The sequence below is a fragment of the Telopea speciosissima genome, chromosome 7 (assembly GCF_018873765.1).
Source record: "Telopea speciosissima isolate NSW1024214 ecotype Mountain lineage chromosome 7, Tspe_v1, whole genome shotgun sequence".
Classification (NCBI taxonomy): domain Eukaryota; kingdom Viridiplantae; phylum Streptophyta; class Magnoliopsida; order Proteales; family Proteaceae; genus Telopea; species Telopea speciosissima.
Genome location: NC_057922.1, coordinates 49,557,539 through 49,583,019, shown reverse-complemented (window position 1 = coordinate 49,583,019; position 25,481 = coordinate 49,557,539). Strand labels below are relative to the sequence as shown.

The 25,481-nt window shown below is 42.4% G+C and overlaps 1 protein-coding gene and 1 long non-coding RNA gene across 3 annotated transcripts in view; one reads left to right on the top strand and one right to left on the bottom strand.

Moving 5' to 3' along the window:
• Window positions 1–21,497, top strand: part of LOC122668851 (alternative NAD(P)H-ubiquinone oxidoreductase C1, chloroplastic/mitochondrial-like) — a 110,304-nt gene extending 88,807 nt beyond the window's left edge. The window contains exons 9-10 of one of the 2 annotated variants that reach the window (XR_006333922.1): window positions 21,042–21,145; window positions 21,244–21,383. Coding sequence is in view for 1 of the 2 variants with exons in the window: in XM_043865406.1 (XP_043721341.1) it covers window positions 21,042–21,145; window positions 21,244–21,383 (244 nt within the window). In the remaining variant the exon portion in view is untranslated. Of the gene's footprint in view, window positions 1–21,041; window positions 21,146–21,243 lie in introns of both variants that reach the window. The other variant, XM_043865406.1, reaches the window with a different exon arrangement.
• On the bottom strand, window positions 19,935–20,422 carry LOC122668852. The gene is made up of 3 exons (XR_006333923.1): window positions 20,359–20,422; window positions 20,130–20,220; window positions 19,935–20,020 (listed from the first exon to the last, which is right to left on the bottom strand). It is a non-coding gene; the product is annotated as an uncharacterized LOC122668852 (long non-coding RNA).
• Window positions 21,498–25,481: the final 3,984 nt, after the last annotated feature.

Genomic DNA, 25,481 nt, shown 5'->3' with positions numbered 1-25,481 from the left:
CTCAGATTCCTATTGATGTCTTCATCGCACAATTGTATAATGAGATGATTGGACCCATTGAGAACAACAGAATCAAGGCCTGAGAGGAGTACTTCCAGATGAAGTGTTGCTCCTTTCAGAAGGCTGATCTTGCTAAGCACTATACACGGATGTTAGACCGTTTTTACATCCTTGGAGGATTGGACGACCTAAATATGAAACAAGTGTTCCTCAATTCTTTCCCAGAACCTTTGGGAAAAGAGGCCGTAAAATCCTTGCAACATTTTGGCCTCCGAATTGATCAAGCTCCTGTCGATCGTCTCTACCAAGAAATCCTTAGTGCTCTGCAAAAGTTATGTGATCAGCAATTATTCTTCAAGCAATGGGAAAAGACCACTCATAGGCTCACAGATGCTTGTGACACATCCCATCTTAAGATCAAGTGCAAAGACAAGGACTGTTCTTGTCCCTCTAAGAAGAAGTCCCACTTCTCCAAGATCAGTTCCCGTCCAGAGAAGAATCACAAGAAAAATGGTAATCACAGATTTCATCTGTTCAAACGTAAGCATCAACATAGGTCTCAGCAGCAGCCCTATAAGTTCTTCAAACGAAAGAAATTTCGGCAGAAGACCTCTAGCAAATGCTATGCGTGTGGAAAAATCGGCCATTTTGCTCGTAATTGCCCTGACAAAGCCAAGCAAGCCAAATTAATGCATATGTTGGCCCCTTTTTCCATCACTGATGATCTCTCGAGCTAGTTTCTCCCCGGACTTATTGTTTGTCCTTGAGAATTGGGAAGACGACGACTTGGATACCTCCTCACCCGAATCCGAGTCCGATGGATTTGACCCCATCTACCCGATGGCCTCTCCTTTGTCCTCTCCTAACCCTCCTAAGTCACCAGCTTTTGCTATCACCAAGACCCCACTTCCTCAAGCTAGTTTCTCCATCTCTCCTACTACATGGGACCGCCCTATCAGAATCATTGGCTACTTTGACACAGGTTGTTCCACAACCATATTAGCTCCCCATGCCCTTCCTTCTGACTGTTGGAAACCTCACAAGCAGTTCTTCACTGCCGCCGATGGTCAAACCTTCTCGGTCAACCTCATCTCCAAGAACCCTGTCCGTTTTCAATTATTCCCCTCTCTTACCTTGTGTCATACAGTTCTAGGATCCTCTCTTCCCGGTCGTGATGCCCTTATTGGTTTTGACATCCTTTGTCAGTTACCCCACCTCCGATGGAGCATACATGGTCTCAGCTACAAAAAGCAATTCATCCCTTGGACAACTGTTCCTAATTTGCTACTAATCACTCCTATTGCAGATGTTAAAGAACAATTGCTCCTCCGTTGCAGTGCTGAAAATCATGCAGCCTTTCTCACCAAATGTGATCATCCCCTCTGGCAGAACCCAAAGTTCTTCATCCGTCTCCCTTTCAAGAAGAATGAGGATGCAAATCCTACTAAAGCCAGCCACTCTGGCATGAAGCCTGAACACCTCACCAATGCACGCCAAGAAATTGCCCTCTTAGAAGCTTAAGGCCTCATCGAGAAGACATCTTCCCCTTGGGCTTGTGAAGCCTTCTATGTAAATAAGAGAACTGAACAGAAGCGTGGCAAACTGAGGCTTGTAATCAACTATCAGCCCCTCAATGCATTTCTGGCTGACGACAAATTCCCATTACCTACAAGGCCTGCCCTTCTACTTCAACTTTCCAAGGCGAAGATATTCAGCAAGTTTGATCTCAAAGCAGGATTTTGGCAGCTAGGAATTCATCCAGATGACAGGTCCAAAACCGGATTCTGCATTCCCGGTGGACATTTCCAGTGGACAGTTCTCCCCTTTGGTCTCAAGGTGGCTCCTTCCCTGTTTCAACAAGCTATGCTACAGATCTATGCTCCCATACAAGAACATGCTTTGATCTATATAGACGACATACTCCTCTTCTCCAATACAGAAGAAGATCATGTTCTTCTACTCCAGCAGTTCTTAGACATCACCATAGCCCATGGTATAATGCTCTCACCAACAAAGATGGAAGTTGCAGTCGACACTATTGATTTTCTTGGTGTCACTATATCAAAAGGACAATTCCAGCTTCAATCACATATTGGCCGATCCCTCCTTGAGTTCTCAGATGGCCCCTTCACACGGCAAGAGTTGCAGCAGTTCCTCGGCATCATTAATTACATAATCGAGTTCTTACCACACCAGGTCCGATTCACGAATCATCTTCACCGACTCCTCAGAAAGGATGGACCACCCTGGTCCTCTGTTCATACCCAGGCAGTCAAAGATCTGAAAGCCCTGGCCCAGTCATTGCCAACTCTACAGATCCCATCTATAGGACTTCGTATTCTACAGTCCGATGCCAGTGATACCCAATGGGGTGCGGTTCTACTTGAAGAATCCCCAGACAAGATACGACGTATATGCGGATACCATAGTGGCATGTTCAAATCATCCGAACAACACTACCATTCCACATTCAAAGAAATTCTTGCAGTCCGTCGTGGAATTGAGAAATTTCAATTCTTTCTTATTAGCCATACATTCCAGATCGAGATGGATATGACAGCTTTCCCAAAGATGTTACAGTTCAAGCAGAAGCAGCTCCCTGAATCTCAGCTACTACGATGGGCACAGTGGTTCTCACAATGGTCTTTCAAGGTTTGTCACATCAAAGGCAAAGATAATGTCCTTGCAGATTTCCTCTCTAGGACCACGAAGAATTTACCATTATCTTCTTCCATCCCTGCCCTTTGCATGCCCCTTACTCCTGGAGCTTCCTCCTCATCTTCTTCAGCTCCACCACAACCTGACCCACTTGATCCACTCCTTGACCTCTTACCTGCTCTCCCAGCATCTATCTTCAGTAACATTTCCCTCCGTACCCTCAGGACCAATAGTATCTCTACCTATCAGTCCGTTCTTATCTCCATGGTCCATCATAATGGCCTTCAGTATGATTGGGTAGTCTGTCACTCAGATTTCCCTTTCCTTACTCCTTTCACCATCAACCCGGCCCTCTTTGATAAAGAATGTGTCGTTTTCTTCTGGCACCTTCTTGCTGTTCACACAGTTGCTCTCACTTTCAACCGTCATACTCTTTATCACTATCTCAGCACAGTCTCTACCATTTTCTCTAATCCTATTGGCACTGTTTACTTTCGTCTCCAAAGACCTCAGTGTCTAGCCCGTTTTCTCCGCCTCTTTGCTCCCATACCTCAATGGCTTCAGTCCCTCTCTGCTCTTGATGACGACCCCTTCGTCAACTATATTTTCCATCGACCACCTGATTTCATCCATCATCACCTGGTCTCACCCCCCATACTGGATCACAATTTCATTGCCTGTGATCCGATCTTCTTCCTTCATGGCACCAGTACTGAAGATCTTTTTGTTCATCGTGATGATTCAGAGGCTCACAAAGAACAATGGTACACCTTCATGACCACCATGTGCTCCTACAACCATGTTAATCCTGTAACGCTGCCGGATTGCCTACTTCGCAGCACCCGTATAGCTTGGGACGTCAACAAGAAGTTGCAGCACCCAGTCATTCGGTGAATCATGAGCGAACACCTGGAGTTCGAAGTGGACCACGCACTGGTGGATATGTTCATCCCTTACACCAATGACACCGACTTCGACACAGATTAATGCATGTCATTGTAATGCCTGTCATTGTCATCTTTTCTGGTTTGTCTTTTCCTATTCAAGTCTTTGTCCTGTAATTGCCTTTGTCAAAAGGTAACCATGGTTTGTCGGTGTGGTTTGGTTAAGTGACCGTGGTTTGTTGTAAAGTAACTACAGTTTGTAAACCCTGGTTAATATGTCAGCCAGGTTAGGTATCGATAACTATAGTTAAGGTTCTTTTTCAAAAAGTAACCATAGTTTGTAAAAGTAACCTTGGTTATGCCCTAAGTTTAGTTTGTTTGTATCTGTTAGGTTTTTCTATTTAAGCAGATCATCTGCTCTATTTGTAAACAAGTTCCGCAATTAATAGAAAACTCTGAATAATGATGGTACTGTCTCGTGCGTAACGAGAGCCTAAAGTCCCACATCGCTCAGCGAGGATAGCACTCTGTGCTAATAAGTTATCCTGTACCTTCCCCTGTTAAGCGCGTTTTCCAGGTGTGCTGGCGCGGTCCTTACTTGGTATCAGAGCCACGCTCGTTGGGCGGGGTGTGATGGTACTGTTTCGTGCGTAACGAGAGCCTAAAGTCCCACATCGCTTAGCGAGGATAGCACTCTGTGCTAATAAGTGATCCTATACCTTCCCCTGTTAAGCGCGTTTTCCAGGTGTGCTGGCGCGGTCCTTACTTTCTGAGGTGGAGGAGGTTGAGGATCTTCTTCATCAAGTTGGTAGACGTCGTCCAACCATGCTGGGGATGCCGAAGGAAACATGGTACACATATCAGCAGGCTTTGGATATGTGACAAGTGTGCGGCCATCTTCAAGAGGCTGATAGACAGGGTTTGTAGCCGTCAGAGGTGGAGTAGCAGCTGGGATGTTATGAGTAGACTCGTACGCCGTGATCCATGACTCAGGAATGAGTTTGAGCAGGGATGCTCTGTCGATCTGTCGAGGAACATGCGTAATAGTAGGGATCCGATCCTCGCCGATTTGGACGAACAAGGCTGCATTATTACTGGAGAATCCAGTATTAAGGTTCATGGCATGGTTTTGGAGTCTGTAGCAGATCTGGTAGTGAAGAGTAGCTGCTATCGCTGTCTCTTTCTGAGGCGCACCTGTCAACTGAATCAGAAATTGCCAAGCATCAGGCAGGTTCGGATCTTGCAGAGAAATATTATAGTTAGGGTACACCGTGTAGAAAACAGTGCCATCGTTCAGAGTGGTCTGAACGTCCGTGATGGTTGCATGTGGGAAATTCTGAAATCTGGTGTCCAGAAGATTAAGGCGCATGGAAACCGGGAGACCCTTTCGGCCATGGAAGGTAATGGCAATCTTGACAGCACCAAGGTGGAGATGGGTGTAACCGAGCTGGATCCATTGCCTGATCAGCTCAGGACTGATGTTCACAGGAAAATACTGCTCTTTTCCACTAGCAGTGACCTGATTCTGAGAGAAAGGAGGAGCCTGGACGTACTCCTTTAGACCTTGAGTCTTTTTAGGAGATATGATCGTCCTGATCTTCCTGGTGACTGAGGTAGAAGACTGGGGGAAAACATCATAAGGGTTTATGATGGGGAAGTTGGTCGGGTGAATTTGCTGTTCAGCCGGGGTATAATTAAGTTCATATAAGTAGTCTACCTTAGAGGCATGGGAAGTTTTAAGAGTAACAGGGGCAGTAGGAGGTTGTAAACTCATGATAGAAGGAGAGATGTCTTCCGTCCTTCAGAGATGCACCGGACCTTTTATCTGTTATGAGATGGGAACAATAAACATAGTGGATGATGACCAGTGTCTTTCTCTGGTCAGACCGGAGGTAACCCGAGTGTGCCGGGATTTAGAGCGGTCTCTGCCTGCAGACCCACACCTTACTCAAGGGACGTTACCAACCTGGCCGGAGAAGAAGACAACAGTACACCACACACACCTATTTCTGATGCAGAGGATCCGTCGAAGACGGCAACTGCAGAGCATACTTAGGCTGCAAAATATAAAACATCATCATCACAGACAAGAGGCCAGGGAGCAGAGCTCCGTCGAACAGAAGACAAGAAGGTTTTACTCACAAGGCTCTGATACCATATTCAGAGTTTTCTTTTAATTGCGGAACTTGTTTACAAATAGAGCAGATGATCTGCTTAAATAGAAAAACCTAACAGATACAAATAAACTAAACTAAGGGCATAACCAAGGCATAACCAAGGTTACTTTTACAAACTATGGTTACTTTTTGAAAAAGAACCTTAACTATAGTTATCGATACCTAACCTGACTGACATATTAACCAGGGTTTACAAACTGTAGTTACTTTACAACAAACCACGGTCACTTAACCAAACCACACAGACAAACCATGGTTACCTTTTGACAATGGCAATTACAGGACAAAGACTTGAATAGGAAAAGACAAACCAGAAAAGATGACAATGACAGGCATTACAATGACATGCATTAATCTGTGTCGAAGTCGGTGTCATTGGTGTAAGGGATGAACATATCCAGTGCGTGGTCCACTTCGAACTCCAGGTGTTCGCTCATGATTCGCCGAATGATTGGGTGCTGCAACTCGTTGTTGACGTCCCAAGCTGTACGGGTGCTGCGAAGTAGGCAATCCGGCAGGGTTGCAGGATTAACATGGTTGTAGGAGCACATGGTGGTCATGAAGGTGTACCATCGTTCTTTGTGAGCCTCTGAATCATCACGATGAACAAAAAGATCTTCAGTACTGGTGCCATGGAGGAAGAAGATCGGATCATAGGCAATGAGATTGTGATCCAGGATGGGGGGTAAGACCAGGTGATGATGGTTGAAATTAGTTGGTTGATGGAAAATATAGGTGACAAAGGGGTCGTCATCAAGAGCAGAGAGGGACTGAAGCCATTGAGGTATGGGAGCAAAGAGGCGGAGAAAACGGGCTAGACACTGAGGTCTTTGGAGACGAAAGTAAATAGTGCCAATAGGATTAGAGAAAATGGTGGAGACTGTGCTGAGATAGTGATAAAGAGTATGACGGTTGAAAGTGAGAGCAACTGTGTGGACAGCAAGAAGGTGCCAGAAGAAAACGACACATTCTTTATCAAAGAGGGCCGGGTTGATGGTGAAAGGAGTAAGGAAAGGGAAATCTGGGTGACAGACTACCCAATCATACTGAAGGCCATTATGATGGACCATGGAGATAAGAACGGACTGATAGGTAGAGATACTATTGGTCCTGAGGGTACGGAGGGAAATGTTACTGAAGATAGATGCTGGGAGAGCAGGTAAGAGGTCAAGGAGTGGATCAGGTGGGTCAGGTTGTGGTGGAGCTGAAGAAGATGAGGAAGAAGCTCCAGGAGTAAGGGGCATGCAAAGGGCAGGGATGGAAGAATTATCTTCGTGGTCCTAGAGAGGAAATCTGCGAGGACATTATCTTTGCCTTTGATGTGACGAACCTTGAAAGACCATTGTGAGAACCACTATGCCCATCGTAGTAGCTGAGATTCAGGGACCTGCTTCTGCTTGAACTGTAACATCTTTGGGAAAGCTGTCATATCCATCTCGATCTGGAATGTATGGCCAATAAGAAAGAATTGAAATTTCTCAATTCCACGACGGACTGTAAGAATCTCTTTGAATGTGGAATGGTAGTGTTGTTCGGATGATTTGAACATGCCACTACGGTATCCGCATATACGTCGTATCTTGTCTGGGGATTCTTCAAGTAGAACCGCACCCCATTGGGTATCACTGGCATCGGACTGTAGAATACGAAGTCCTGTAGATGGGATCTGTAGAGTTGGCAATGACTGGGCCAGGGCTTTCAGATCTTTGACTGCCTGGGTATGAACAGAGGACCAGGGTGGTGCATCCTTTCTGAGGAGTCGGTGAAGATGATTCGTGGTGTGGTAAGAACTCGGTCATGTAATTAATGATGCCGAGGAACTGCTGCAACTCTTGCCGTGTGAAGGGGCCATCTGAGAACTCAAGGAGGGATCGGCCAATATGTGGTTGAAGTTGGAATTGTCCTTTTGATATAGTGACACCAAGAAAATCAATAGTGTCGACTGCAACTTCCATCTTTGTGGGTGAGAGCATTATATTATGGGCTATGGTGATGTCTAAGAACTGCTGGAGTAGAAGAACATGATCTTCTTCTGTATTGGAGAAGAGGAGTATGTCGTCTATATAGATCAAAGCATGTTCTTGTATGGGAGCATAGATCTGTAGCATAGCTTGTTGAAACAGGGAAGGAGCCACCTTGAGACCAAAGGGGAGAACTGTCCACTGGAAATGTTGAATGCAGAATCCGGTTTTGGACCTGTCATCTGGATGAATTCCTAGCTGCCAAAATCCTGCTTTGAGATCAAACTTGCTGAATATCTTCGCCTTGGAAAGTTGAAGTAGAAGGGCAGGCCTTGTAGGTAATGGGAATTTGTCGTCAGCCAGAAATGCATTGAGGGGCTGATAGTTGATTACAAGTCTCAGTTTGCCACGCTTCTGTTCAGCTCTCTTATTTACATAGAAGGCTTCACAAGCCCAAGGGGAAGATGTCTTCTCGATGAGGCCTTAAGCTTCTAAGAGGGCAATTTCTTGGCGTGCATTGGTGAGGTGTTAAGGCTTCATGCCAGAGTGGCTGGCTTTAATAGGATTTGCATCCTCATTCTTCTTGAAAGGGAGACGGATGAAGAACTTTGGGTTCTGCCAGAGGGGATGATCACATTTGGTGAGAAAGGCTGCATGATTTTCAGCACTGCAACGGAGGAGCAATTGTTCTTTAACATCTGCAATAGGAGTGATTAGTAGCAAATTAGGAACAGTTGTCCAAGGGATGAATTGCTTTTTGTAGCTGAGACCATGTATGCTCCATCGGAGGTGGGGTAACTGACAAAGGATGTCAAAACCAATAAGGGCATCACGACCGGGAAGAGAGGATCCTAGAACTGTATGACACAAGGTAAGAGAGGGGAATAATTGAAAACGGACAGGGTTCTTGGAGATGAGGTTGACCGAGAAGGTTTGACCATCGGCGGCAGTGAAGAACTGCTTGTGAGGTTTCCAACAGTCAGAAGGAAGGGCATGGGGAGCTAATATGGTTGTGGAACAACCTGTGTCAAAGTAGCCAATGATTCTGATAGGGCGGTCCCGTGTGGTAGGAGAGATGGAGAGACTAGCTTGAGGAAGTGGGGTCTTGGTGATAGCAAAAGCTGGTGACTTAGGAGGGTTAGGAGAGGACAAAGGAGAGGCCATCGGGTAGATGGGGTCAAATCCATCGGACTCGGATTCGGGTGAGGAGGTATCCAAGTCGTCGTCTTCCCAATTCTCAAGGACAAACAATAAGTCCGGGGAGAAATTATCATCGACAGAGTAAAGGGATTCAACATCTGCATCTAGATCATCAGTGATGGAAAAAGGGGCCAACATATGCATTAATTTGGCTTGCTTGGCTTTGTCAGGGCAATTGCGAGCAAAATGGCCGATTTTTCCACACGCATAGCATTTGCTAAAGGTCTTCTGCCGAAATTTCTTTCGTTTGAAGAAATTATAGGGCTGCTGCTGAGACCTATGTTGATGCTTACGTTTGAACCGATGAAATCTGTGATTACCATTTTTCTTGTGATTCTTCTCTGGACGGGAACTGATCTTGGAGAAGTGGGACTTCTTCTTAGAGGGACAAGAACAGTCCTTGTCTTTGCACTTGATCTTAAGATGGGATGTGTCACAAGCATCTGTGAGCTTATGAGTGGTCTTTTCCCATTGCTTGAAGAATAATTGCTGATCACATAACTTTTGCAGAGCACTAAGGATTTCTTGGTAGAGACGATCGATAGGAGCTTGATCAATTCGGAGGCCAAAATGTTGCAAGGATTTTGCGGCCTCTTTTCCCAAAGGTTCTGGGAAAGAATTGAGGAACACTTGTTTCATATTTAGGTCATCCAATCCTCCAAGGATGTAAAAACGGTCTAACATCCGTGTATAGTGCTTAGCAAGATCAGCCTTCTGAAAGGAGCAACACTTCATCTGGAAGTTCTCCTCTCGGGCCTTGATTCTATTGTTCTCAATGGGTCCAATCATCTCATTGTACAATTGTGCGATGAAGACATCAATAGGAATCTGAGTCCACTGGAGTTGTCGATAACCACCAAGGGCCATGAACCATTCTCTGAGGGTTCCATGGGTACGGGCCAAGAACTTGGTAATTACAGTGCCGTTTGTGGCTCTAGCAACTAACATTTCTGCAGTAAGCCAGGCATGAAACTCCGAAATCCGCTCAGGCCATTTATGAAATGGGAGACCATCAAAGGTGAATAGTTGTTTAGGGTCCTGGTTGGCAAAAGGACTAGGATTAGGTGCCTGAGGGGGAATATGAGGAGGTGCAGGGGCGGCTCTGGGTTGTTGCTGCTGTTGTGGTGCAGTATCAACTTCACTGTCACTACTATGAACAATAGGTTCAGTCAGAGCCTGAGAGGTATCTGGCGCCGGGGGATGGGTTTGGTAGGCAGGTAAAGGACTCTGGGAACTGAAAGAGTCGGAGTCCGAGAAGGAGGTAACAGAGGAAACTTTGGCCATGGACAAAACAGGTATGGATTGTGGTCGAGGCAGGGTCAGCTGAGTGAGGAAAGTACTCAGGGTATTAATATTTTCCGGGAAAGGGATAACGGGACAAGCTGAATCAGGGGTATCAGGTTTTGATCTGGGAGGAACCCAGGGAGCAAAACTAGAGGATCCTGGCTGCTGGTCAGGTAAAGGTTGGAAAGTAGGTTGAACCATGGGTTTTTGCAGGGGAAAGGGAGTGGGTTGGAAAACAGGTTGTGAAGAGACAGGATAAGATGTATGGGATCGCTTCGGTTTTGAGGATCTGGCTTTGAGGGAAGCTAGATGTCTCTGCTGGTCCTGTAACTCCTTGAACATAGCCGTTGGGAAGCTATGTGGGGCTGACTGCTCATGGTACATAGGGGTTGAGAAGGAGTCAGGGAAGAAAGTAGGGCTTGACGGAAACGGTAGAGTCTGAGCCAATCTAAGCTGTTCTTCCAACAACTTCTTTTCCTTTTCTCGGCCAGAGATCAGAAAGGAGGCATAAGAGGAATCTTTCACCGTCATAGCTATAGTCATTAGCTCTTAGTGGAGGGATTCGATCCGTGTTTTAAGGTAACGGATGTCGGATTCATTCTGCCGGAGAGCAAGAGTATGGTGCTCTTGATAGGAAAGAAGCTTATTCAGATACTAGTTCTGGACCAAAGCATTTTCTGCCTGCCAGTTCAGCTGTGCTTCAACTGAGGAGCTTTTCTGGTTCATATCCGGCACACTCTGGAGCTTGAATCCTAGCATTGTTACTGATTCAGATCTGATCGAGTTTTGTTGAGGCTATATCTATTAATTTCTGTCCAGATATCTTCGTTAGTATTATTTAGCATGTGGGAGTTTATACCTTGGAGTTTTTCGCACACTTGTTCCTCCTTGTTTGAAGATTGATCAAACCTTGAAGATTGGAGCCTTTCCTTCCTTCAAATCAGATCTGTCTACTTATCGGATTTGAATATTGGAGTTAGGAGTTTCTCCCCTGCAGGAGTTTCCATCAGAAGTGTTTGTTTGATCGATGGAAGATGGTTGGAACTTTATATGTTGCATACTTTACTCCTACTTCATTATCCCACTGCTGTTTTTCCTTCACCACCTCCCAAAACATACCTTTGGCATTCCCCATAACCACCTTGGAAGTTAATGGTATTCTCTTCTTTACCATTTCTTCTTTTTCCGTTCCACTTGGTAGCCATTGAAAAATTTTGGAATGTTGTGTTTTGCCCTATCTCTACAATCATCTCTCTTATGTCCACGTGCACTACACGTGAGGGGGGGATTATATACAGTATACCTGCAGCCATTGTAGAGAGCAGAACATGCAGGGACACTTGGTGCAAAATATAGAAGGTCAGAGGTTTCACCACTGCCAATGGGTTTCTACTTTGGGTTAAAGTTTGTCATAAGGGGGAAGTTGGCCTTAAAGTTTTGAAGATGTTTGGGTATTGCCTGCCCATATGAGATCCTACAGTTTGGTTGGTTTTTTCCGCTGCTTGAGTCATTTGCCGGCTACCCTTCAAGTTCTTGAAGGTCTATTTGGGAGCGGCGTTCATCTTGAAGCTGGAGTTTGCTACACCTTGCCTTTTCCCATTTTATTCAAGTTGGGCATTAGTACCTTGTATGCGCCAACTTGAGGGGAAGTGTTAGCATTGTCATGGAGAGAGTTTTTTTTTCTTTAGTCCAAGCTGGATCTTCTTTCTTTAGTATTTGTATAATCCAGCTTGAGGGGGAGTGTTAGAATAATGTACACCAGAATACCCCGGTCCTTTTGGGGTTAATTTTATGTTATTAAGTGTTATTAGCTTATGTCGGCTATGTGGGTTTTAGTCCCACATCGCCTAGCTTCTATTATTTGTAACTTCCCCTCTATTATAAATAGAGGGGCCTTTCTCTCATTAATACAAGCCATTCTAGTTATTTTATTTCCTCTCTGACCCACGGTTCAACCAACAGATTCCTCACTTAGCAACTGTTGGATTTGTCTTAGAATTAGAAAGGCGTCACGACAATAAAAAGTTTGCCTTAGGAAATGGGCCATGAATGGATCCAATAGGACAGTATAGTGTTTATCTCATTAAATCAAAATTATTTCCATTTATTTTACGATCATGATTCAATTTGGACCTTCGCTGTAGTTATTGAGTTTGTGTCAAAATGGATTTGTGCCAATTCAAGATTTGGGTATCTAGTGTTTATCTCATTAAATCAAAATTATTTCCATTTATTTTTACGATCATGATTCAATATGGGCCTTTACTGTTTGGAGGATCTTCAACAATTGTCTCCCAACTCAAGCCTTTCTCCGGCACCGCCACATCCCGGTCAACCCCTCTTGTTGCCTCTGCTAGAACAATATGGAAGACACTGATCACCTCTTCTTTGAGTGTCCCACTACTGCTGCGATCTGGAAAGGCATCTTACTTAAATGTTGGCCAACCCCTAGAAGAATTCTTCCCTTCTCCAGGGAATGGATTTGGATCGACATGACCTTTGCTGGACGCTCTTTATGTGATACTGCTGGGAAGCTTGCTTTTTGTGCTACTTTGAACCACATTTGGATGGAACGCAATATTAGGAAATGGACCTCCAATTCTAGATCTTACCAGCAGATTTGGGATTCCATTTCCTTTGATATTTCGGCGAAGTTATCGTCAGCCCCTCCTTTTTGTCCAAACACCCCTAGGAACAGGCTTATTATTGCCTCCTGGGGCCTCTCTTCTGTCTCCCTTGTTTCCCCCTGCCCGCAAAGCTGAGGCTAGGGGCCTTTCTTATTTTGTGTTTTGTTGCTCCCCTTTGAGGGCACTGTAATTCTTTTTTCCTTCTTGGTAATGAATTTCTTATTCACCCAAAAAAAAAAAGATGTGGGTATCTAGTGTTCACTGGACTCCATACTGATTTATAAAGCAAACCTCATGGAAGTGTAACCTACTTGAACTGGCTGATCTTTTCGTCATTATCTTTTTATATCTTTGTAATGTTTGCTCAGATAAATTTTGAGAGTTCTTTGATAAATAACAATTCTATCAATGAAAAAGAATAGGAGCTAGGACGACATAAGATAAGAAAAACAACAAAGTCTTGTAACACAAAACAGAACAATATTATTAACAGTATTTATGAAGAGGGGCGGACCTCAGCGCAACGGCAAGGTTGCTTCATTGTGACCTTGAGAACGGAATGATACTATTTCCTGTTTAAACAGAACAATGAATAAAATTCCATGAGAATGGAATGATACTATTTTTGGAGTAATGGAATCTGTTGCAAATCCATGTGAATCTATGCCAATAAGGAATGATGTAGAATCTTTCCACATCAGAATGCTCATCATATTTGTCATCCATATGAAAATTGAATATTTGGCTTCCATCAACTTGTTGCTTTATGAGCTCATCTTAATCTACCCTAAAAATTTAACCCTAATTTAATTCCCCGACCTCCATACCCAAAAAAGAAATGCCAAAACAGAATAAACTGCTAGTGTTGGGTTTTGAGCTTGACAGTATTATCCTGAAGAGATGTTTTGGTGGCTGCTAGTGGGTTTTGATGTTGGTTCCAGGTTTAATGGGGGGGGGGGGGGGAGGATCAAATATGCTTCTACTATCATACTGTTTTTCTAGTGTAGCACTTATGGATAAAAGTGCTTTTATCCACGTCTTTGGCCAGGGTATGAAGGATTCTAGCATTCAGATAACCATAGTTATCAAGGCGGGAAGGCGACCATGACATTTTAGAGGGACAAAAAAGCAAGGCGACACCACCATGGCGCCCAAGGCGACCAAGGAGTCTAGACGCTTGATAACTATGCAGATAACATAGGCTGGCTTCTTAATGGTGAACAATAACATGCAAAGAAGAAACATTTAGGTGCCTAGGGAAAAAGAACCAGGACACATCTGAGTTAGAGGCTATGTTGCTTATGCATCTTATCCAACCTTGAGTTGATGCTTCTATCAGTAGGCTTTTTGACTGTTACCTTATTCCATATAAAGCTTTAATGCAATATAATTTCCTCTCTGCTCAATGACAATGAACTGTCAGACTCTTTAAAAATATAGTGGGAATTGCCTAGATCTACTAAATAACAAAAAGATTTACAAAACTGGTCGATAGTAATTATATTTTGCAAACACTAGTTACAATATTGAAAAGATTTACCAAATTCCCAAATGAGTAAAAAAAAAGCTAAAAGGAACTGTTGAATAATGTACACCAGAATACCGTAGGGGTATTCTGGTCTTTTTGGGTTTAATTAGTTTATTTTATGTACTGCCGACTCTATTAGTTAGAGTCGGCTAGAGCAGGGACAATTCTGTCCTTTAGGTTGTAATTCCTCTTTTATAAATATATGCTTGCTTGGTCGTATTGATCATTCAAGCTATTCATTCCAATTGTGTTTTGCTAGCATGGTATCAGAGCCAATTCTGATCTAAGTTACAAAACACTTCCCCCCCCTCCCTCCCACCCCATCGTTTCTCTCTTCTCCTTTTTTTCTCAACTTCTTCCTTTTTTTTTTTTTTTTTTTTTTCTGTTTTCTTTTTTCACTGCTTAAGGGGCAGCACTAATGAGGTGATCGAATGATCTAGTTGCTGCCTTCCATCTACCTCAATCGATGCTATAAGATTTTTTTCTTCTTTGCGATGGCTGCTGCCCTGTTTTCCTTCTGCGATTTTTGGAGAATCTCCCCTTTGAAGATCAAGTCTCATTCCTATTGAAGATTGGTTGTTCGCATTGGAGGTTCCATTCTTGCAGCTCTGGACAGCTTCTATTGCAAGTCTACATCAAATTTTGAAGCCCCCTTTCCTCTTTCGATCTCAAATTCAGGGTTTTCCAAAACCCTGACACTCATCAATTTTGGGGTTAGGGTTCTCCTCTTTTACTGGTTTTTTGAGGGGAGTCTTATATACACCAAAGGAGCATTCAACCAGAATCTCAGCCTCATCCTTGGAGCTTTGCTGCAAAATTTCAGATTTCCAATTTCTGGGTTTTTTTTCATAACCCTGCCCCCTATCAATATTTGGGTCTTCTCTTGTTGGATCGATTTTTTGCTGGCATTCTCTGTTGATTACCTGCAAGTATGGCTGGGTCAGATATTACCACTGCTATCTCTGGAGATGAAGGTCAGTCCAGGACTGAATTCCTCCCTTATGCTGCTGCAATTAAATTGGATGGTTCCAATTACTGTGGGCCAGATCTCTTTCTCTAACTGTGGCTGGAAGAGGACTCACTGGTCATCTTACTGGCACCTCTGTTCAGCCTCCTGATGAAGGCCCTCTTCGGACTCGTTGGACTGCTAATGATGCGATGGTTATGTCATTCGTATTGAACTCTATTCACACTAATATCTCTGCTCAGTATCTTCTCCTTGACACAGCTACACAAATTTGGACTGCTGCCAAGGAAACGTATGGACAATTGGGGAATGATGCTCAAGTTTATGAGATTCGTATGACACTCCATACTACTACACAGAAAGAATTGTCTGTCTCTAAGTACTATGCTGCCCTCAAGAGTCTATGGCAACAATTGGATTACTACTCTCGGTTTCAGCCCTCTACTGCTGCGGACATTACTGCCTATCGCAAATATGTGGACCAGATTCGTACCTATGATTTTTTGGTTGGACTTAATGCTGAATATGATCCAATTAGGGTTCAAGTTCTTGGTCGGGTACCTTTTCCAACCTTGGAGCAAGCCTTTGCTTTTGTTCACACTGAAGAAACCCATAGGGCTGCAATGTTACTCCTACGATTAAAAGATCAGCCATAGTGACTGCTGGTTTTACTCCTATTCCTCCATCTAAGGGTAATGCTTCGGCTGTTTCACAAACGAGCCTATCAAGGGTGAACATTGCAATAAACCATATCACACTAAGGCTACTTGTTGGAAATTACATGGGAAGCCTTCTGATTTTGAGGCCAAACGTGGTCGTGGTAAAACTAGAAACAAGGCTAATCACACTAAAAGTGTAGCTACAACCCCCATTGCTGAAAGTAGCCTCTCCCAGAAAGAATTACAAGCTTTCCAGTGTATGTTACAAACTTCTACTGCCTCTACTACATCTCTTGCTGCCAGTTACTCCACTCCATCAGGTTCCCACTTTGCCCGTTCAGGTATTTTCTTTACTGGTAATTGTGCATCGGTTGTCTCCACTCCATGGATCGTAGACTCCGGTGCCACTAATCACATGACAGGTTCCTCTAGTCTTTTTCATACATATGCCCCTTCTTCAGGCAAGGATAAAGTCAAAGTAGCTGATGGATCCCTCTCATTAGTGTCCGGGAAAGGATCCATTAGCTGCTCCCCTACTCTTACCTTGTCTTCTGTTTTGCATATTCCCAATTTCACTGCTAATCTTCTCTCTATTAGTAGTATTACAAAACATTTGAATTGCAAAGTGATTTTTTTTTTCAACTCATTGTGTTTTTCAGGAACTGGACTCAGGGAAGACGATTGGATCGGGTAAAGAGCATGGTGGATTGTACCTGCTTGATGGTGGACATCTTGCTATGCAAGCATTACCTTCTCAACTATGTCAACCTGCTTCTTTTTCCTCTGAATTACACCAATTGTAATAAAGAATAATTTTTTTGTGAGGCTTGTGTCTTGGCCAAACAGACACGTTCGAATTACCCTATTTCTAATAAAAGATCTTCTTTATTTCAATTGACTCATACTGATGTGTGGGGTCCTAGTCGTAAAGTTTCTCTTTCTGGTCATAGGTGGTTTGTCACTTTCATAGATTGTTTATTCCTGATCCACTTGGGTCTACCTGATGTACACAAAAAATGAAGTATTTTCTTGTTTTCAGCATTTTCATAAGATGGTCCAGACCCAATTTAACGCCACTCTCAAAGTCTTGAGAAGTGACAATGGGACAGAGTATATGGACGGTCAGACCAGCTGTGTTGATACTCCAACCCTGAATGGTGTGGCTGAGAGAAAAAATCACCATCTCTTGGAGGTAGCTAGAGCACTTATGTTTGCTCGACATGTTTCATCTTTTTATTGGGGAGATGCTGTCCTAATTGCGGCCTATTTGATTCATAGGCTACCTAGTCGTGTTCTTGACTCCAAGTCCCTTGTCGAGCTATTATATGGCTCTTCTTCTTTCATTGATCCCCCTAGGGTGTTTGGCTGCATTTGTTAGTATCCCCTGGTAAACTTGAGCCTCGTAGTCTCCGTTGCATTTTCTTAGGTTACTCTGCTGCCCAAAAGGGGTACAAGTGCTATTATCCTCCTGCCCGACGTACCTTGGTAAGTATGGATGTTGTTTTTCATGAGACTGCCTCCTATTATTTGTCCCCACCTCTTCAGGAGGAGAGTGTTAGTAAAGATGTGCTGACAATAGAACCTCCCCTTCCGTATGTTCACAATGAATTTGTTCCTATCCCTTCTACTCTTATTCCTCCCTTTGCCTCAGGGGAGAGGTTCCTATACAGGGGGAGATCATCACAGATACTATTGACATTCCTATTTAAGGGGAGATAACTCCAGTCCGACAACTCCAGTCCAGAAAACCATTATTGAATTTCAGAGGAGGATTAATGATTCTAATGTGCAGACATATATGAGAAAACATAAGTAGCTTCAATCTACTGCAACACCAATACCCATCAAGTTGCTGAACCTGGATCCAGAACCTGCTTCTCCACCTGGTAATACTTATTCTCTCGATCTACCTATTGTTGTTCGCAAAGATGTCAGGGCTTGCACTAAGCACCCTATATCCCATGTTGTTTCCTATGACTCCCTTTCTCCATCTTTTCATGCTTTTGTTTATCTCTTTTCTTCTGTTCGTATTCCTAACAATTGGTAGGAAGCTCTATCAGATGGAAAGTGGAAGGCAACAATGATGGAAGAAATGGAAGCCTTGAATAAAAATGACACATGGGAGCTTGTAGTTCTTCTACCTGGGAAAAGGACTGTTAGATGCAAATAGGTGTTTGTAGTGAAACAGAAGGTGGATGGCACTGTGGATAGATATAAGGCACGACTCGTGGCAAAGGGGTTCACTCAGACATACGGGATTGATTACTAGGAGACCTTTACTCCTGTTGCAAAGCTGAATACTGTTCGAGTTTTGCTATCTTGTGCAATCAATCTTGGATGAGATTTACAGCAGCTGGATGTGAAGAATGCTTTCCTAAATGGAGAACTGGATAAGGGGGTGTATATGGACATTCCACCAGTGTTCTCTTATGAAAAAAACCAAGGCAAAATGTGCAAATTGATGTGTGTACTTTATGGCCTGAAGCAGTCACCTAGAGCATGGTTTGGCCGGTTTCACAAGACCATGGTTTCTGTAGGCTACAAGTAGAGTAATGCTGATCACACTCTCTTTGTAAAGAGGGTTGGTGAAAAACCCACTATTCTTACAGTCTACATAGATGATATTGTGGTTACTGGCAATGATGGTGATGAGATCAGCCGTTTGAAGACCTTTCTTGGATGAGTTTGAAATTAAAGATCTAGGAAAGCTGAGGTACTTTCTTGGGATTGAGGTTGCCAGATCTTCTAAGGGCATCTTTCTCTCCCAAACGGAAGTATGTCCTAGATTTATTGGCAGAAACTGGTTTGTTAGGATGTCACCCTTCAGATACTCCTATGGATGCTAATTTTCGTTTTACAGAAAAGGAGGGTGAACCTGTTGATAAAGGCCGGTACCAAAGACTTGTAGGGAAGTTGATTTATCTCTCACACACACGTCCTGACATTGTTGTTGCTGTTAGCATGGTGAGTCAGTTCATGCATGATCCCTACTCTTCCCATATGGAGGTTGTTCTTCGTATTCTTCACTACTTGAAGTCCACCCCTCGGAAAGGCATTCTCCTGTCTCCTCATGATCACCTACGGATAGAGGCATACACTGATGCTGATTGGGCTGGTTCTCCGGATCGCAAGTCTATCTCTAGGTATTGTTCTTTTGTGGGTGACAACCTTGTCACTTGGGGTAGCAAGAAGCAGAATGTGGTGGCTCGTTCTAGTGCTAAAGCAGAATTTCATGCTATGGCACAAGGCATTTGTGAGTTGCTCTGGCTGAAGGGCTTGCTACAAGACCTTGGTGTTCCTATTCGTCTTCCTATGATGTTGTACTGTGACAACAAAGCTGCAATCAGTATTGCACATAATCCGGTATAGCATGATCGTACTAAGCATGTTGAAGTGGATAAGCATTTCATCAAGGAAAAATTGGAAGAGGGGCTGATTTGTGTTCCCTTTGTGAAGTTTGCTGATCAGCTTGTTGATATTTTCACCAAGGGACTACCTGGAAAGATGTTTCATCCTAATTTAGTCAAGTTGGGCATGATCGATATATTTGCTCCAACTTGAGGGGGAGTGTTGAATAATGTACACCACCGTAGGGGTATTCTGGTATTTTTGGGTTTAATTAGTTTATTTTCTGTACTGCCGACTCTATTAGTTAGAGTCGGCTAGAGCAGGGACAATTCTGTCCTTTAGGCTGTAATTCCTTTTTTATAAATAAATGGTTGCTTGGTCATATTGATCATTCAAGCTATTCATTCCAATTGTGTTTTGCTAACAGGAACAACCTAAAATACCCCCAACATCTCTCTCTCTCTCTCTCTCTCTCTCTCTCGCTCTCTCTCCTCTCTCTTCTTTCTTCTTCATCTTCTTCTTCCTGCGACGATGGATCACCTCCGCATGGCATTAAGAAAAGCTTGTCATGTTGGTGAACAGGTACAGGCATGTATACATCTACATTGTCCATTAATATCAAAATAGCCTTCCTCCCTATTTCTTCATTTGTGCCCTGTAAAGCAGACAGCGGAATCCTGAATAATTGGAATTTCATCTCCAGCAAACTTGTAAAAGTTTCGAAGCTCTGCCAGAAACACAAAATCCAAGAAAACTTCGGGCACTGAAGGCATAATACTCACTTAAGCAATAATTGATCAATAAAACTAATTTATTATTTAGTTCATTTGTCATACCACGGAGCTCCAATTCCACAAGTTCCAACAACTCTTCATCATCAACAGCATCAACCTTATTTAGAAAGCACACCAATGATGGCATGCAAACCTGAATCATGGACGGAAATTAGAAGATCCGAAGTCATGTAAAAGAATAACAAGAACAAAATGACAAACTCTAGAAATTCGTGACAGCATACTTATGAACCAGACATGATCTACAAACTGCAAATAATAGTTTACCCACCTGACGAGCCAGCAGAATATGTTCCTTTGTCTGTGGCATGGGTCCATTCTGGGCAGATACAACCTGAATGCCCCAATCCATCTGAGCTGCTCCAGTAACCATATTCTGGAATTCAATTAACAGTTTACGCAAGGAAGTAATTTGCCATAAGTATTACCATTCAGCTAATATGATTGCAATGGCATTGATGTAAGAGACAAGTCTCACTAATATATATTTTCATTGATATTTGTTTAGTCAACTAATAATTTTAGAAAAACCGTAGCTGGAATGGGGTGAGTTGGGTTTGCAGGGGAGGGAGGGCTGGATGGTGCTGGTGGAGGTGGTGCTCCTAGGCAAGTTTGCAGGGTGGAGGGTGGGGCAGGGTTACAGGGGAGAAGAGGGAGTGGTTGCAGAGGTGTTTCTTCATCGGAGGAGAAAGAAGAAGAAGAAGAAGAAAAAAAAGGAGAGAGAGAGAGAGAGATGATGAGGGTATTTTAGGAGGTTCCTCTAGATTTTTTTACTCGTGAGGATTTGGTATATCTTTTCAACATCGTAACTTGTGATTGTAAAATATAATTACTACCTACCATTTTTGTAAATCCTTTTGCTATTTGGTAGATCTATGCAATTCCCCCAAAAATATATTCCTGCAAATGGTTGCCCCTAACCAATAGTAATTTAACTTTATCATTTAAATGCAGGTTTCAGAATCTGGGTGAGATGATGGTTCTTGGCAGGAATGATGCAGCACTTTCTCCAAGTTTCATTGATGGGTTAACCTTGGAAGGTCCTATTGGTCATACAGGTAAAGTCTGCATATCTTTGCATTGATTTTTTTATTTTTTTTTATTTTTTATTTTTTGGCTTCTCGTCTCCTAACCATGTTTCTTGTTAATATTGCAGCACGGAAGATAGCATATTTGATCAGATTACCCACTGATGAACATCGACTTAAAGTTGGAATAAGTTGGTTAACAAAATCTACCATAGACTCCATTGCATCATTGCAGAGCTCCCTAACCAAAGTTCTTTCAGGATCTTAGATCCATTCATGTTCTCTTAGGGAAAAAATGGTGGATATATGTGTACATTTTTCCCCTTAATTTTATGAAGCTGATGTATTTGTTTATGCTTGAGGTGTGTTTGTTTACCACTAAGTTTTTAGAAAGATTTGCAGAGACAGCTTGTAAGTGAATTTTCATGGATAACTGAGATCATTAACTTAAGATCAAGCCTTCTTCAGGCCACTACAGTGTATTTCCATGGAGATACAAATAACTGTGTAAATTACTGAGAGTTGACAATGCAATATTCGATTTAAAATACGGTCATTATGCAAAAATTTTCTATTAAGTAATTGATAGCAGATATGCAATAATCTTACTTTCTTCAGAAAGGTAATATGTTACTCTAGTGTTGAAATGGAGACGAGTTTAATCTTTTGCAAACTGAGTTCGGTTTGGAGGTATTGATCATATTTTCATAAGATTGTACCTTCCAGAAGAGCTGGTTGTTTCAATAGAAAGATGGATGGGAAAATTTAAATGTACTGTGAATTTAACATGCTATACTCAAATAGATGAATTGAGACAATGAGTTTAAACCGGGAGATTTTGTGTTAGATCTGTCAAATTAAGTAATGGATTTATGGCAACTAACCAATTTTTTTTTTTTTGCTTACAATGTATAATTCCTGATGGAATGCTATACGCTGAGATATGAGGGATCCAAGGGTCATTCTAAATGTTTATCGGCCTACCATCTTCTATACGCCAACAAACCAGGTTTTGTTAAATTAGGGCGAATAGACGTTAACACCAAGGGCTAACCCTTTTTTTGAGATTAAAGAAAATCATGTGAAGTAAATACCAGAGGTGTAGATAGCTCTCTTACTAAGAAATGCTTAGCATATTTGTGAATATCAGATCGAACTGAGAGGGGTGGGGGTGGTGTGAATCAGTTCTCTTAATCTATGACGTTTTTTGCAAACCGAACAGTCACTTATAGTCTCACCTTGCACCACTAGAATGTGGCCAGGTCTAGCAAGACTATAAACCCACTCTGCAAAATAGGGATTAGTTTCCAACAAATAACAGTAGACAAAGAGACAAGATATATGTGGTTCACCTCACAGTATGTGAAGACTACTTCGACGGAGCAATACCCGTCGGGGTTTCGTATATGCCCAATACTCAACTCTAATAAATTAGCCGCCCCAACGGCCAGGATACCCCTTACCCTGCTTTAACCTCTCACCTCAGTGAGGGCAAGGATCTCAATCCCAATACAAAAATGGCCTCAGCCTTACAATCAATCAACCCAATTAACAGATTCAATCATAAACGAAACCCATAATAGATTACACTATAGGTTCTACCCAATACTTTCAAGAATAATGAAATAAACCTAGAACAGAGAAGCAATGGTTTGCGAACACGTTTACCTTCTTAAATGCAAACTCCAAACTCTAAACGAATGCTATGAAATCTTCAATAGAATGAATTAAGCAGTCGAATCCATCACCAAAAACCACACCGATGTTTTTTGTCGATTTCCTCACACTTATGCTCTCGAATCATGCCGGAATGATAGAAGATGACTTCTCCTCGATTTCCTTCTTCTTTAGGGCTCCAAAGATGCGTTTTCGGTCCCCTCACGAGAATATATATATATGTCGATGAAGAGCCAAGTCCTATTGGTCTTACGGGGGTGGCAGCCCCCAAGGCAAATTTTTGGGCTTGCGTTTTCTTGTTTCTTTCTTATTGGTCCGAAGGCTCCAAAGATGCGTTTTCGGTCCCCTACTAGTATCAGAGCCAAGTTTTATTTCGCGGACGATTGATTATTAGTACTATTCCTCTGTTTTCGTCCTCTTTTTACCGTCCTCTGGGAGTTGCATCGGGAGTTTATGTTGCTTTCTGGAGCCGTGTAGGGCAGATGACTGTAAGTCCCGCTATCGGTTGTTAGCACTGAATCACCCTTCACCCTTTGGTGGATGAAAGTGTGTTTCTATATGGGGGGATAGTACCGATAACCACGAGTTGACTTAATAGGTCAATGTGTTCGAGATTTGTAGGCGAACCTAGTTCGGACAGTAACATCATTAGTAATGAAGTCTTCACAGGTGATCTTGACCAGTCCCTTCAAAATTGGACAATGCCTAAAGTCCCAACCAAAAAAGTTTACAAACAAGATTGGTATAGTTTCTGCGAAACTATCAAGACCGTTGGACAAACTATTAATTATTCTACTGATATGGAAGAGATCCAACTTCTAGAGCCATCCAATCTTAACAAACTTAAAAAAGATTTCAATTATATCCATATAGGACTCATCCAAGTGGCCATTAAACCTCTCCACAGAGAAGGACTCAATATCTCTCTCCTTCTCGCACTTAGAGACCAAAGATTCGTAGATTTTGAAGACTCTCTTCTAGGAATGCTAAAAATCAGTCTTTGCAAAGGACCAGTCTACTTTAACTGTTACCCTGATATCAATCTCCCTCTTAGTGATGCCAACTTACTTGATGCCTTAAAAGTTAACATCAACATAAGTGGTTATAAAATGCAGAAGGGTTCTATCCCCATTGCGATAGTTCATCGCATCCAGTATAAAGCCATGAAGACCATAAGATTCAGAGCCCTTAAGAGAACCACTAAAGGCCAGACTACATTTATAGAAACTGATTTCATCCATTCTAGAACCATTCCACCAAAAACCATCAGTTGGAAAGATGTTAAGTTTCCACCCAAATGGTGTCTTCAGTGTCCTTATCCTGAACCACCCATTGAACCCCATTCTGAAGTTGAGTCCATAAACCAAAGCCATGATGGAACTGTTACAATCACTTTCCAACGAAACAAAGAAAAAGCAAAACCTAACCTTGAGGAATTTGAAAACCTCAGTCAGGTACCTAGTCGAGCTTCAACATCCAACACGTCCACCTCTACCCTAGCAAGTTTACATCTTGAAAACCAACGTTTACAGGAACAACTTAGAACTTTCAAACTCCTAGGGTTACAGACACACAGTAATGTTGCCCAGGGTTTTTACGAAGAAAGATCTCGACCGCCTTCTCCTACTAATAATCCATCCTCACCAACACAAACAGAGATACAACATGATGCGAAAGTTAGTGTCATTTCCTTAGAAGACTTCCAAATAGACAAACCAAAACTCCGACAAGATTTCCTTCTCCCCAAAAACAAAGAAAAAAGAGGTTGGTTTTTTAGTTATTTCACTGAAACACAGCAACAACATATAAAAAATCTTTGGTATGAGAAAATGAATACTATTAAAACCAATATAATGTTTTTCACATATCTTGACATCTATACAAGTAATAGAAATATTAATTATCCTTTTACAAACATTAGTGTGAATAAAAAAGTCTTCCGAACTTACACTACGACAGAAGATAAGACCATTGAATCAATCCACCCTCCGACCTCAAATATCAAACTAAAGGTCAATAATGGTGAAATTTTTGCAACACCTTTTAGGTCTATTGAAGGAGTTACTGATGGGTCAAAAAAGGTCATTGAACAAGTCAATTATACAAACCAATATTTACAAACTATAGGAAACCAGCTTGTCCGAATAGAAAATCTTGTCCAAAAAGACTTACATACTGAGTCCCCGTCTGATATGAATAAAAACTCTTCAACAACTACACTATTCAAACCTTTTACCATATCAAATAAAAGTCAAAAAAATCTCAATACCATAGAAGGAAAGAATTTCTTGGACCAAGTTTCTACAAGATTATCTTCTTTGGTTATCCCTGATACACCCCAAAAGGAATCACAAGGCAGCACTGTTGCTACCATACAACAACAATTTTCCTCTGAAACTTCCAGTGATGATGAGGAACAAGTTAATGCCATTACCAGCTCCTACATGTCCCTAAACTACTATCCCAGACCCACTTACCCAGATCTCCAACTCGAAAATAGAAAAGATTTCTCCCAAGCTAATTATCAAAGCGGCATCATCTATGAATGGAACATAGATGGAATGTCTGATTACAATTTAGCCAATAAACTTCAAGAAATGACCATGGTCAGCAATGCCCATCGAATCAAAGAAATACCTGACCAAGCCATTGCAGAAATACTTATTTCTGGGTTTACTGGTCAACTCAA